This window comes from Cervus canadensis, chromosome 18 (assembly GCF_019320065.1).
Source record: "Cervus canadensis isolate Bull #8, Minnesota chromosome 18, ASM1932006v1, whole genome shotgun sequence".
Lineage (NCBI taxonomy): Eukaryota > Metazoa > Chordata > Mammalia > Artiodactyla > Cervidae > Cervus > Cervus canadensis.
Genome location: NC_057403.1, coordinates 43,303,540 through 43,318,236, shown reverse-complemented (window position 1 = coordinate 43,318,236; position 14,697 = coordinate 43,303,540). Strand labels below are relative to the sequence as shown.

Below are 14,697 nucleotides of genomic sequence, written 5' to 3'. Positions count from 1 at the left end.
CTTGAAAGGCATTTGTTCACTTGGATTGCAAGTACCAGTAGAATACTTTCCATTATTTTCTTAATTGTTTTTCTAGTGTCACAGACATTTGCATGTTTCAGATACATATAAAAAGAACCTACAGAGGTGAGTTGTAAAGTTGAAATGACAATTTCAAATTTGAGTTTCGATGCAACGCTAGTTATTAGAGTGAGCCAGGTGTGATGCGCTTGCTTTTCAACTACTTAAAAAAGCAGTGTTAAATTTCGAGTGTTTTTGTACTCACCTGTGTATTCACCTAATTTTTTTTTTTAAAGTACCATAGCCATAACCATGGAATAGCAGATTCTTCCCCAAATCATGTGTCTACAATGCATACGAATCCCTGTCTCTACTATTTGAAGCAGGTAGTGGATTTTCAAACCTGGAAAGATATCCATAGAGATATACTCTTCTCTGATTCTTGTGCTGTTAGTGTTCCTTTCTTCGTAAGCTCTTGATTTGCAGCAAGCAAGGAAAATGGAGTGAACCAAAAAAAAAAAAAATTCCTGGCATGGCTGGAAATAGAAATTAATGATTCAAATAAGAAAGGCAGTGCAGTAAGCCTCAGCTGGGTGGCAGGAAACAGAGGGAAAGTCAGAGACTGTTCTTTTTTAAGAGGCCAAACAAACAACACAGAGTGAAGCGTACGTGAAAATAATTTCTAATAGTAGCTCGTGGTTGGCAGTTGCCAGGGAAAAAAAAATCATTGGTGCACTGAGAAAATTAGAGTGAGAACGCACAGCATCTTGACGTGTTACTTAAGGCAACGGAGCTTTAGAGTTTACCTTATGTGCCGTGTACATTGATTAAGTACAAAATATATGCTGGCCATTTTTGACCATCATTTACTGTATTGATTTGTTAGCAGGGGAACTGTAATAAAAAAGCCATTGATTTACTGTCCTTATTTGCTTATGGGCTTTTTTTCATGATTAATTTTTCACTTTCACTTTCTCTTTTTGGGATCGTTTCTTCTAGACAAGCGCTGTGCTTCGTGAAGTTAGAAGAGAGGGGATCTCCATGGAGCAAAAGAATGAGATGTTGACGTCCATCCTCGCCGCGATCACCACTCGCCAGAACCTGAGGAGAGAGTGGCATGCCAGGTTTGTTCTATTACGAAATGGGATTTGTTGTCCCTGGAAAATGAGGGCTCTCTTTGGGGAAGCCCTTCCTGACTGCTGGCCTCATCCCTCTCAGTGGAGGGGCCATGAAAAAATAGAAGCAAGTTACAGATGCTTTCAGCCAAAGTTTTCTTTCCTGCCCATGGTACCTGCATTAATTGCAGTGATCCATGATGTCATCTGTATGCATATATGATTTATCCTCGAGTGTAGCCTTTAGCATAAATGTTTACATCTTGAGCATAACATAATCTGAGTACCTGATGCTGAAGAACCCTTTTAATCAACTGTCTAAAAGTCAGCACTGCTGTTTAGCTGGGGCAGGTGTCTAGGAAATTCACACAGTGTTCTTACATCACGCGGGAGGCAGATTGCTTACACTTAGTCTATGCAGCAACCCCGTTTTCAGAACTGACCAAATAGAGATGACTTTGGCTTCAGCCCCGTTTCTATGCACATGGACTTAACTGTGGTTAGACAGCTGTGGCTGGTAAAAAGTGTCTATAGGTCATCAGTTTTTACAGAATGGATTCTTGCATGCTAAGTACCATGTTATCCTGCTTTTCTTTGAAAAATGCTTTGCTGGTAGAAGCAAAGAATCAGTTCCTTCAAATGTTAAAATTATCCTTTAGACGTGTAATGTGTATTGTTGAATTACCATCAGTCTCTGAGCAAGAGGAGAGGAGTCAGGAAAATTATGCTGGATTCTGCGTCCGAGTCTTATTCGATGCTTAAAAATTCTGTGTGCCTGGGAGTGAAGAACATTTATTGATAGCCATAATATTCTCCAAATGAGTTCATGCAACAGAATTTATAATAATTAATGGCTTTACTAGTAACAATTATCATAAAAATAGATTTGCTTGAACAAAGCTGAAGATGAGCATTTTCCAAAAAAGGAGACAGTGAAGAGTATGAACTATCCATTATCATTCGTTATCAGAAAGCTGCTTTTTCACATATGTGTATTGTTTCTGAATTTAGACTTGCATTGAAACCATCATTTTAAAATTCCCAGTCACATTTTCCCGTTACCCCCTTTTTGTAGTGTGGTCAGGGAGAATGACAGTTTCTCAACTACAGTCATGAAATGATTTTCAATCGATGTTTCAATAATTAATTTAAAATGTTTCTTTCTATTACAATTTAAATACGTATATTCACTAAAGTATGCATATTTTATTAAATTGTAGAATATCCATGAGGGGACATCTAAGAGATTGCTCTCTCTCTTTGACCTTTTATATCTTTTCTGCTGGTGATTTTTTTTTTTTTTTGGCTGTGCTGTGAGGGTTGTGGGATCCTAGTTCCCAGACTAGAGATCAAACCTGGGCCCTCAGCAGTGAAAGCGTGGAGTCTTAAGCACTTCACTGCCAGAGAATTCCCCTGGTGATTCTTATTAAATACAAAAGGAAGGGAAGGAACTTCCCTGGCGGGCTAGTGGTTAAGACTTTTCATTCCAATGCAGGGGATATAGGTTCGACCCCTGGTCAGGAAGCTAAGATCCCACATGCCTCGTGGCTAGAAAGGCAAAGCATAAAATAGAAGCCATATTGTAACAGATAGAATAAAGACTTTAAAATGGCCCACATAAAAAAAAAATAATCTAAAAAATATATTAAAAGAAGAAAGAAAGACAGCGGAAGATAGAAGGAATGATGGGCGGGAGGGAAGGGGAGAGAGAGAGAAAGAAGGAAAGAAAAGAAAGGAAAGAAGTCCCCTGTAAACCCTCTCCCATCCCCGCAACCCCTCCGCAGACAGCACAGCTAGAAGAAATGTTGAGAACAAGAATGGACGGCCTCTGCTGAAAGCATTCGCTTTGTTAACAATAATTTCCTAATACACCAACGCATCAGACGGCATGGCCAAAAGTGGCCTGTTTTTAAAAGGAGTCTGGTTGCTGCATTTCTGGCCCTTAACTACTAACAATTTAATCAGGAGTTGGAGCCAGGGCTGAAGTTGATGTAGTCTAGCATCTGAAACAAAACTTGTCGAGTTTCCTTTGTGGCAGGGGAGGAGACAAGAAAGAGCTTAGCCGCTGACACTCTGCAGACCTCCTTAAAACCAAACACCTGAAAGAAAATTTCAAGAGGGCAGTGTCTTGAGAGCTCAGAAGTGTCCTCAGAGTATTCAATAACCGTAATCCTTCCCCCGCCAACCCCCGACCCCCACCCCTCGACCAGCCCCATTTGATGTTTCCCATCCCATTGATCTATCTAAAAGACTCGTCCATGCGGTCTGTATAAACAGACGGTTGCCATCCACCTTTCTTTGCCTCATCAAAGCTTCCCCTGGCCGTCTGGAACTGGGCATCGCCTGGAGTGTCCATCAGGCATGCGGTGGTGAAAGTTATAAAACACCCTCTCTGGCATTAACCCAGAGTGGTCTGGGTTTCAGAGGTGGGCCTATTGTGTAAATTCGGAACTACACGAGGCAAAACGTACTCTGACAGATAATAATTAGTGCTTGCCAAAGGCCAAGCAATGGCTTACAGTATTTTACTTTTCACCCCAGCTATCAGGGGATCCATGAGATTTAGGTAATAGAAATTTTTTTTTTTCCCTCCGAAAGTTAAATACAGATGACTCTAATTACGTGATACTGCACCTTAGAGAATGCATTAGAAAGAGTAAGAGTAGGACTTGAAGAAATTTAGGTCACTGAGACTCCGCAGCTGGTGCTAGCTTTAGTGGAAGTCTTGTTGTAATAAAGGCTTTGGTAGGTTCGTTTATGTGAACGATATTAGGGAGGCTGTCTTCTGCACAACTCGTAACTTGGTTTTCAAATATTTGTCTGTCTCTGCAAGGGCCAGGAGCCGAGCCATTGTTTGGGATGCACTGAAGTCTCTTAAACTGAAAGCATATGTTCCCTGTAATTTGGCTTTTGGAGGAAAGTGTCAATTCTGCGTGACTCGGGGTAACTGAGTTTGTCACAGTGTCACACGACCCTGGGATTCTCGAGGCATATCTGAGTCCTGTGGGTTTCCTTCCCCAAGCCCGGTAATCCCATAAACAACCCTCTCCAAATAGGCTTATTAGGGCTGTCTATTCACTTCCCTGGAGTTGAAAGATCCCAAGTACATCGGGAGAAGCCGTGTGAATGCAGGGTAAGTGTTAACAGAAGTGGTACCGAATTTCTGAAGATTTGGCTTTGTTTATACAGTCCACTCCGCCTGATGGACAGCTTGTTATAGCTTTTAAAGAACTGGCCAAGCCCTCTGATCTGACCCCTTCTTGACCTCTGCAGCCCGAAGGTCAGTCTGCAGCTAATAAACTCGAAGGTTCTTAAGGTCTACTGTAGGAAAAGGCAGAAAAAGAGCAGCTGCAAGGGCTGGGTGTCCCGGGATCGGCTGCTCAGGGGTCACTCTCTGATAATGAAAATGATTACCAAATTATATGGAAGTTTAACCGCGGTAGTGAGTGAGAGGAGGGTGGAGCCCAGCGTATTAGGTTTGATAAATGAACTGTGAAGAGGCCCATCTGGTCCTCAACATCTTTTCTCCCCCTCTTTCCCTACCAAGGGGAAACATTTTAAAATAACAGCAGTACATATAGACTCAATGACCCATGCAAGGAGCTGGAATGGATTAAGATTTAATGGTGACAGTGGAAGAAATTATCATTTGAAAAGTACCCTAAAGAAAAGGTACAGTTCCAAGTCCAGGCCCGAATTGTTTTTCTAAATAAGAAGGAAAAAAAAAAAAATCAGTGCCTTTGTTTATTTTACACAAATCCCTGACGTCTTGCCTAGATCACTGAAAAATCTGAGGGCGTGTTTGTTATGGAATAATTATTTGTAGTCAGCTTAGGAAAGGAATGGGCTTCCTTTGCCTTGAACATGTCAGAATGTGAAGCAAATTATTATTTTTCCTGCTTGCATGCTTAGTCGAGAGAACGTAACTAAGTCAAGCTTAGCAAAAATGCTTTACCAAAAAATTGCAATCCGTTTCAGCAACTGGCCGCTGAACGTTGTACATTCTTTTTTTTTTTAGATAGTAAATATACATGTGACTCTTGCATACTGTTTTACTCCTACACTTGGCAGTTTTCCTGTAAAAATAAGAAAGTGCCTAATGTTAATTGAGTAGATATGTGTATTCCTTTCTTTATCCCTTTTTCAAAGAAACATCATAACAATGCTGATTAGAGCCAACAATGGGTCAGTCTCAAGCTATGTGTTCCTTTACTTGTGAATTGAGAAGAGTAATCTGTCTAAGGGGTTTCCCCGTATGGCTCAGCAGGTGAAGAATCCACCTTCGATGTGGGAGACACAGGAGATGCAAGTTCCATCCTTGGGTCGGGAAGATCCCCTGGAGGGGGGAATGGCAACGCACTCCAGTATGCTTACCTGAGAAGTCTTGCAGACAGAGGAGCCTGGTGGGCTACAGCCCATAGGGTCGCAAAGAGTCAGACGTGACTGAGCGACTAAGCAAGCAATCTATCTAAAACTCTCTCCCAGCTTCCTCTGGGCTCTGATTGTCCTGGTTTCTGACCAGCGACATTGGTGTTCGCAAATCTCTGTGCTCTTCTTCAGAGGCTCATCCTTTCTGAAAGATGGTGATTTTATTCAATGAGCATTTTAGAAAATACATTTTTAAAATTTATTCTTTGGCTACTTTGGGTCATAGTTATGACACAAGGGATCTTCCTTGCATCACGCTAGATTCTTTGTTGCAGTGTGGCCCAGTAGTTGGCGGTGTGCTAGCTTAGTTGCTCTGTAGCATGTGGGATCTTAATTCCCCCACCAGGGATCGAACCCACATCCCCTGCATTGCAAGGTGGATGCTTAATGCCTGGACCACCAGAAAAGTCCTGAGCATTTTTGTGTATTTTGTATGCCTATTCGATATAAAATACTGTGTGAGGTGCTGTGCATGAGATAAATTCTTAGTGTGTGTTCAGCAGCCAGTTTATCTGGGAATGAGAACTGAGCAAATTCCTAGAAAGAGGCTGTGGGAAGCAGTGGAAGAGAAAGCAGTAGAGCTGTCGTGACCACAAGAGTGGCCCTTTGCACTAACCCTCCCTGGAAAGTATTTAACTGTAGATGTCTCTGAAATCTAACATTGCCATGCTGTTGAAAACTCCTTAATTGAACACTGTTGCCTGCATCATACAAGCCACACCCGGACAATGCTTATGTTTAAAATAGAAATAAAAATCTACTAAACATTACTCAAAGTTACCATATTTTTCATCTTAGGTTTTGACTTGACTGTGTATATCCACAGGGATTTGCAGTGAGCAGAAATCTCATTGGGTTGGGTGAAGGATAACTCAGGGAGATGAGGTACACTTCCAGAATGAAGTGTGCTTTTTAACTTTAAAGCATTCTCCTTTAAATTTTTGCTCGGCAAGGTGCAAATATAAAAAATAAGATGAAAGCCAGGCCATTCAGGGGTTTTTAAAATTGAGATATAATTCATGTAACATAAAATGAATCATTTGAAAATACACAGTTAAGTGTTTTTTTTTTTTTTAGAGTATACACAGGATTGTACAACCATCCCCATTATTCAATTTCAGAGCATTTCTATTACCCCCAAATGAAACCCTGAAACTGAACAACCACTCTCAAGTTTCCCTTCTCCCTACAGTCCCTGACAACCACTTTCTGTCTCATCTACTTTCTGTCTCTATAGATTTGCCGATTCTGAACATTTCATACGAGTGGAATCAAGCAATATGTGACCTTTTGTACTTGACGTCTTTTCATTTAGCATAATGATTTCAGGGTTCATCCCCATTGTATCAGTTCTTCGCTCCTTTTTATTGCCAAAAAATCCTGCGTTGTATGCATAGACCATGTTGTGTTGATCTGTTCATTGGTTGATGGACATCTGGGTTGTTTCCAACTTTCTGGCTCTTACAAATAGTACTGCTGTGTACACTCATGTACAAGTGTTTGAGGGGCACGTTTTCAGCTCCTCTGAGTACAAACCTAAGCCTGGAATGGGTGGGTCGTATAACAACTCCATGGTTAACTTCTTGAGGAGCTGCCAAGCTCTTTTCGTCAACTGCTCCACCATTTTACATTCCCACCAGTAGTACCTAAAGGTTTCGATTTTTCTACAATCTTGCCAACTCTTGTTCTTTTCCCTTTTTTGGATTATATTATAGACATCCTAGTGTTATCTCCTTGTGGTTTTGATTTGCATTTCCCTGATGACTAATGATGTTGAGCATCTTTTCATGCGCTTGTTTAATACCACTTTTTTTTTAATTAGGAGATTTTAAAACATGACAGACTTAAGGACTTATCCTTTAAGTGGTAAAGAGGTCATGAGCCTGTTAGGGTATATGGCTTGTAGGATGGATAGAGCTCCAAATGAAGCTGGCATGAATGTGCCCAGTCCTTTATTTATTTGCATGTGGCCCATGTGTGTATTTATTTCTTTCTGATTCTCCCCTACATCCCGCTTCTACCATTCTCCTAGATTTCTTTCATTATAGAATCTCTGAACATTGCACACTGGATGGGAATGTAGCCCAATCCAACGGAAAGTCTGTTCACCTAAGCTCTACCCACTTCTAGGCTCAAACAGGGCTTACTATATTTCCCTAGTAGACAATTTCAGTTGGGTCCAAGGAGCCTTAAAGTGGTATAGAGAAAATTTTTTTTTTTCTTTTTTATAGCCAATATTTTTTGGCAATAAAAAAGAATGAAGAACTGATACATGCTACAGTGGGGATGAACCTTGAAATCATGGTTTTTTTTTGTTTATGGTAGTTTCTTAGAAAAACTTTTAGAACTACTTCTTTTCAGTTAAAAGTAGCTTTGTAGACCTAGTTGTCTTTTTTTTTTTTTTTTGATGTGCACCATTTTTAAAGCTTTTATAGAATTTGTTACAATATTGCTCTGTATTATGCTTTGGGTTTTTGGCCAAGAGGCATGTGGAATCTTAGCCCCCATACCAGGGATCGAACTCACACCCCCTGCACTGGAAGGTGAAGTCTTAGCCCCTGGACCACCAGGGAAGTCCCCCTAGATGTCTATGTGTACATGTCTTTCCCACATTGGGCTTTGGCTTCTCAAAAAACTGCCAAGTTACCATCTTTTTCTGGGCAAGTAAAACACCCAGACATCTATTATTGAGATGTGACCATCCTGTTACCTTCCACAGCCCCAACCATCATCACTTACCTCCAGGATGGATCCACTTTGGACAGGCTACAAAATCGAGTTGTTATAACCGAGATCTTGTAACGAACAGCGTTTACTTTCCTAAGCTAATCAGCTTCAGAATTCTGATATGGATGCAACAGGTAAAACATTTTGTGTGGATCAACTTTGGTTGTCAGGCTCACACAGTTTTCTCCATGGTTATCTGATCTCTCTTTTTGTCTGCTGGCAGGCCCGAATTCTACTCAAGCCTGATAGGTTGCCCCCGTCCAGTTTTGCAATTATAAGTTATTTTCTGAGTGCTTACTATATACAGGTAACTGTGCTCTATGCTGTCGGAAATGTAGCAGACGCATTAAAAAGAAAGATGCATTAAAAAGAGGGAAAAAAGGAAGTCCCTCCTTCATAATTTTGAGGAGGAATGAGCATTTGAGATATTGGCCTATTGCTTTGAGTTTATAGTCGTCTAATCCTACCAAGGATGGAAACCTGGAAACTGGATATAAGGGGAGATCTCTGATAGGCGCTGAGTCTCTGGGATTTAACTCCCAACCCAACACCTCTGACCCTTGCGCTCTGGGCACAGACTGGCTTGGGTTCTCGAGGAAGAGCCCAGGAGTGAGCAGCATGGAACTGAGCCGGGACCAGTACAAACAGACATGGTCTCCTTGAGCCAGCGTTCCTGAGTCCCTGTCCTTCCCGAAAGTAAAATTGAATGAATGAAGAAAGGAAGAACAGGGGGAGGGGAAAGGGCCTCCCCAGGGCATTTCTCTGAGTAAGGGGTCGGTTTCAGGCCTGGAGAGCAGAGCTGAGGCTGAGTATGGCTTCGAGTCCATATTTCAAAGGGCAGCTGATCTTTGCTGGTTACCTGCTGATATCCGGATGGGCTTTGATGGTGTCAGCACAGTGATGAGCTCAGGCTTGGCAACGAGGCATTGGGGCCAAATTTGTCTTCAATACGAGGAAGTCGTGGTCACAGAAAGTGGACTCACCAGCCTTGAGGTTGGGCTATGGAATGATGTTGTTGCTCAGTCGTGAAGTCGTGTTTGACTCTTTGCAACCCCATGGACTGCAGCCCACCAGGCTCCTCTGTCCATGGGATTTCCCAGGCAAAAATACTGGAGTGGGTTGCCGTTTCCTTATCCAGGGGATCTTCCAGACCCAGGGATCAAGCCTGTGTCTTCTGCATTGGCAGGCAGGTTCTTTACAGCCTGAGCCCGCAGGGAGGCCCATGGGATGATGAGGCTGTTGTCCTGTGAGACAACAGGTGATGAGTCATCTGACCATGTCAGTTGAATGGTCAGGTTAGTTGGGAACCAGAAGTTGTGGCATCTCCAGTTCAGTGGCTGCCCCCTGCAATGAGCTAAATGTGTGTGTAGCGTGGGGGGTAGGGGAGCAGGGAGGCACTGGCCGGCTAGTTGTCATCCATGTCATTCTTTTTAATGCGTCTGCCCCATCTCCTTTAATAATTGCAGTCTCCGCTTTCTGCTGCCCTTAGCAGAAGAATGTCCTTTGTGTCTCTGAACCAGATTACTCCATAAAATCGGATAACTCCATAAAACCTCCTCATAAACGTGTAGGAAATGAAACATTGTATAAATTTAGAGCACAGGGATTAAATGAGTCTAGAGATAAAGTTACCTTTCTTCCAAGATACAGCAACTTATCTTAAGGAAGCAAGTGTTGTTAATGTTATTACCATTGTTACTGTCACGATTTGAACGGTTTTATGGGGGACAAAAGCCAATTGACTTCTGCGCATCTTATTTGTAAAATCAACACATAGGCTTCAGTATGGGCCCTGCTCCTGGCAGTTTTCTGAGTGGTAGCTGGCTGTTTCTTAGAGGCAGTGCTTCTTCAGTTTTTTGAGAAAACATGGGTTCATTCATTGATTTATTCATTAAATACTTATCAAGCAGCAGCTACTTATCAAGCACTGTTCCAGGTGTTAGAAACAGCAGTGGACAAAACTGATGAGCATTTTTCTCTCATGGAGCTTCTATTCAAGTGGAATGATCAATAAAAAGTGTTTTCCTGAGTAGAACTCTGAACATTTCTTTAAAAAAATAATGTGTGGCGACTTCCCCGGCCGTCCAGTGGTTAAGACTTCGCCTTCCAATTCAGGGAGTGCAGGTTTGATCCCTGGTTGGGGAGCTAAAACCCCATATGCCTTGTGGCCAAAACCCCCCAAAAAATTTAATATAGAAGCAATTATGTTAACAAATAACATACATTTGTTAAATTTATGGAATTTAACAAATTCCATAAAGACTTTGTAAATGGTCCACTCCAAAAAACTTTTTAAAAAAGTGTTCACAGTTGCCATGTCCTACCTATTCAGCACACAGCAGAAGCAAAATACAGTCATTCAGTTGAAACAGAGATAAAATTTCCTCTTCTCATGTTCATCCTAAGATGATCACTTGTTATCAAACTTGCAACTCTAGTCCTAGTGGGTCAGATTTGTGACACAGTCAGGGAATGCCAGTGTTCTGATACTCACCATCCTTGGAGTCCACAGCATTAATTTTTTCTTAGATAGTTTGCACCCTAGTTTCCAATGACTTTAACACAAAAGATGCGTCACTTTAAATGTCTTCGCTTTAAAGAAGGCTTAAATTCACATCATGTTGTATTCACAAGTATCTCTTAAGAGTAAACAGTAGAAGCTATACATATCTCATTGGCGTCGGGGGTGGGGGAAGATTACACGTGACAGTGTGACAATGCAGTCCAGCATTTAATAGATGGTATTTATGATGACTGTGAGTGAGCACTCAGTCATCACTCACTGATTTAGCAAATATCTGTCACGTGCCTACCTGGGACCAGACGCTACTGTACTCCCTCAGGTTATAGGAATGAATAACACTTGACCAGGGGAAATAATAATCTTGTCTAATAATGCAGTGCAAAGGGGTTAAGTCTGGATTCTGGAGAAGTCCTTGTCCCAGAGATGAAAGTGGCGGGTGCACCGGAAATATTCTTGTGTGATTCTTTATATGCCCGGCCTCTGTGAGGACCGCTGCTCCACTGAGTTAACTGTACAGCCTACACGTGGGTAAGAGCCTCCTGTTTTCAAGTGTGTGTGAGAGAGGGGAGAAAGCTCGATGTGATTATGGGCCAGAGGATAAAATCTGGGCTGCCTTGTCTCCAGAGAGGTCTCAGTGTTAAGGGGGGAAAAATGATTTCTTCCAGAGTAAAGTTTATGACTACGGTATAGAGGTTAGGAGCATAGATGCTGAGCAGGTGGCCTAGGTTTGAATCTCAGATCTACTTCTGAAACTCCAGGCAAGTTGTGATGAACTCAACAAGTTACTTAACCCCTTTGAACCTCAGTTTTCTCATTTGTAACTTGCCTGAGGGGATAGTAAGAGAACCTATTCCTTAGAAATGTTTAAGGGATTCCATGGAAAACACCTACAGCAAATACCTGTCACATACTATGTGCTCAATAAAAATTGCCCCTCCTTTTCAAGGACTTCCCTGGCAGTCCAGTGGTTAAGACATTTTGCTTCCACTGCAGAAGGCACTGGTTTGATCCCTGGTTGAGAAGCTAAGATATCCCATGCCACATGCTGTGGCCAAAAATTAGGAAAAAAAATTCCGCTCCTCTTCAGATCAAAACAAAAAAGTGAAGAGCAGTGCAAGCCAGACTCACTTAAACTGGCCTCTCCTTTGCGAGAGTGCCCCCATGTAAAACCCAAGCTTCGTGATATGGCTGGATGTTGCTGAATTGGTGAAGGAGGAAACGTTAGCTAGAACTCAACCCATGTCAGGCCCTGTCTTGAGTAAGGATGGTCACATCAAATTGACAGAGACTTGAATACCAATTTGAATCCTGTCTTCAGCTGGCTTGTAGACTCTGGGCACGTCAGAGACATCGGATCTCAGCAGCTCTGTCTACAAAAGAAGTGGCTTGATTCAGTGACCTCGAAGGCATCTTCCCTCTCTGGCAACGTGTGACCCTCTGAGTTAGAGCCCAGGGGGCCACTAAAGTTGGGGTAGTTGTCACTCCTGAAGGCTTTTACCTTTCTACCTCCACTGTCCTTGAAACCTGAAGTTGTCCTAATTTTAGCCAGAGTAGCAGTGAACATTTAGTGAGAACTCTCTAAGTGCCAGACAAAGTTTTAAATGCTTTAGGAGGTGAGAAAAGGAAGACAGAAGGATGCAAAGTCATTGCCCAGGGCAGCAGAGCTATTAGAGCATGCATGTCTGCTCACTTGCTTCAGTTGTGTCCGACTCTGTGTGACCGTATGGACTGTCAACTGCCAGGCTCTGTTCATGGGTTTCTCCAGGCAAGAATACTGGAGTGGGTTGCCATGCCCGCCTAAAGGGGATCTTCCTGACCCAGGGATGGAACCTGCGTCTCCTGCGTCTCCTACATTGCAGTGGAAATGGAATTTAAGCCAAGACAACCCAGCTCAGACCTCTGCTGTGTGGCCATAGCCGGAGCTGGAGTAATAAGACTTTCCTCTTTGTCAGCCACTCACATGTTCTCCTAGTACTTGGCCTGGGTCTAAGCGTGGAGATAGATGGGCGTGTGTCTGTAAATGTGTATTTCCTCTGGTACCTAAGCGCGTTTCATACTTTTTAGTTGTGGGGGGCATCTCTCTCTCTCTCTAAGGAAGTAGTTTCCAGCTCATACTTTATAAATCTCCCTACCTTAAATCCTTGAAAGTAAAGTTATTACATTTATAGCTATGTCATCTCTTCTGTACTGGTTACAATCTCTTAGAAGTTGGGAGAGTAGGGGCCCAGATGAGAGCATCAAAGTTTAGCCTCCAAGGATCTGTAAATCCTTTAAGTGGAGTAATTTCAGAGCCGGGTTAGTTAAGGCTGATTTGAGTAGATTTCCTTAGGCTGAACGGGTAACATTTATCTTCTCTATAATGGGTTAATCACTGCAGTACAGTATGTTTATATCTAGGAAACAATTTACCGCACGTGAAGAGCAGTAATTTTATTTTATCTTAGGGGTGTCCCCAGTGTATTTTATAAATTTTCCCTGTAATGGATATTCCAGGTTCTAGATAAAAGTTTAACTCTGGCTTTCAGTTGAGGAAGGAATGGGGTGAAGGGTGGGGGTAGGGAATAGCTCTGCCGGCCTGTAGGGGACACTGTTGCCTCATTTATCAGGATGATTTTTCACTGTCTTGTCCCAGGACAGAAACAAAACAAACAAATCAAACAACAAAAATAGGTCCGGTCACCTTAACATTGCTTATTGAAATTATTTGAGTGATTCCTGTGTGTTTAGAATATTCGGCGATTGGGCGGTATTGATCAGGCTTTTTAGTATCCACGCCAGGAAAGGCATAGCTTAGTGTTTCTTTCCAAGAGATGAGTGATCGACTAGCCTTTTCTTACATTTCTTACTAGCTTTCTCTTCATCCTCTTCTCTGGACAGGGTGCCACTTTGTGATTTAATAAACCTGAGGTTTAACATGGACCATCTTAATTTTTTACGAACTTTTGCCCATGTTACATTGAAATGGTTCGATTCTGTTAACGTTGTATTCTGAATGACTTATCCTAAGCCTTGGGGAGGGCATTTTGGAAGTTCCAGCTCCCTTCTTTTGATCCAGATCTTTATCATCACTGAAAAAGATGCGGTTTATGGAGAAAATGAAGTCATGTCTAGGAGGCAGGCGCGTGGAGCTCCCGGTCTGAAATCCGGGAAGCATCCTGCCAGATGCTCGACCTGCTCTGGGTTCAGCCTGCCTCTCACCCCAGCCTGCTGATAGCCTCTGCCTCCGTGTCCAGGTGCCCCGGGACCCTGCCAGGAAATCTCCAGCCCTCCCTGGCCAGCTCCGGCCTCTTCCCCACCAGAGCAGCGGCCCTAGAAGGCGATAGTAATTAACCCCTGGAAAGCATCAGTTCTGCTAAGGCAGCGTGTGCCGTAATGATACTGTTCGCTCGCCCCCTTTCCAGTTTCACCATCAATTATGCCATGTGTTTCATCCAGTTGGTGCTACCCTCCCAGTGTTAATTATAACCTACAAGACTGTTACAGTTAATTTTATGGCAAGCATATTGTCTCTTCAAGGCTCCGGAGCAGCTCATAAATTATCTTGAAGGTAAAATGTAACTTGGGGAACCAGTTATGAAAATTCCATCCATCTCGCTTAGGAGCCACAGCTGCTACTGTCAGCTGCCTCACGGCCGCATCGTGAAGGAATTACGGTGGGTCAAGTTTAAGAGGGGAGGCCCAGGCTGTCACCAAGGAGGAAGGCTGTCCTGGCCCTGTCAGACCAGTGCCTTCTGCCAATCCCTGGTGCTTTCACTCTGCAGACAGGAAGAGGCAGGCAGCACAGGTGAACGGTCCCCAAGCTGTCTGTATTCATTACTTTACAGAAACTTGTAGGTAGGCAGGTCCGGAGACCTCGTTCCTTTTCTGTTGTCATGATGTTAGGCATCATCTGCAAAGTGTGAG

The 14,697-nt window shown here is 42.8% G+C and overlaps 1 protein-coding gene across 1 annotated transcript in view; it reads left to right on the top strand.

The window, feature by feature from the left end:
• FTO (FTO alpha-ketoglutarate dependent dioxygenase) overlaps positions 1-14,697 on the top strand; it is a 415,913-nt gene that overhangs the window by 229,273 nt on the left and 171,943 nt on the right. The window contains exon 8 of the mRNA XM_043434805.1: positions 1,000-1,124. Within this exon, the coding sequence (XP_043290740.1) occupies positions 1,000-1,124 (125 nt within the window). The remainder of the gene's footprint in view (positions 1-999; positions 1,125-14,697) is intronic.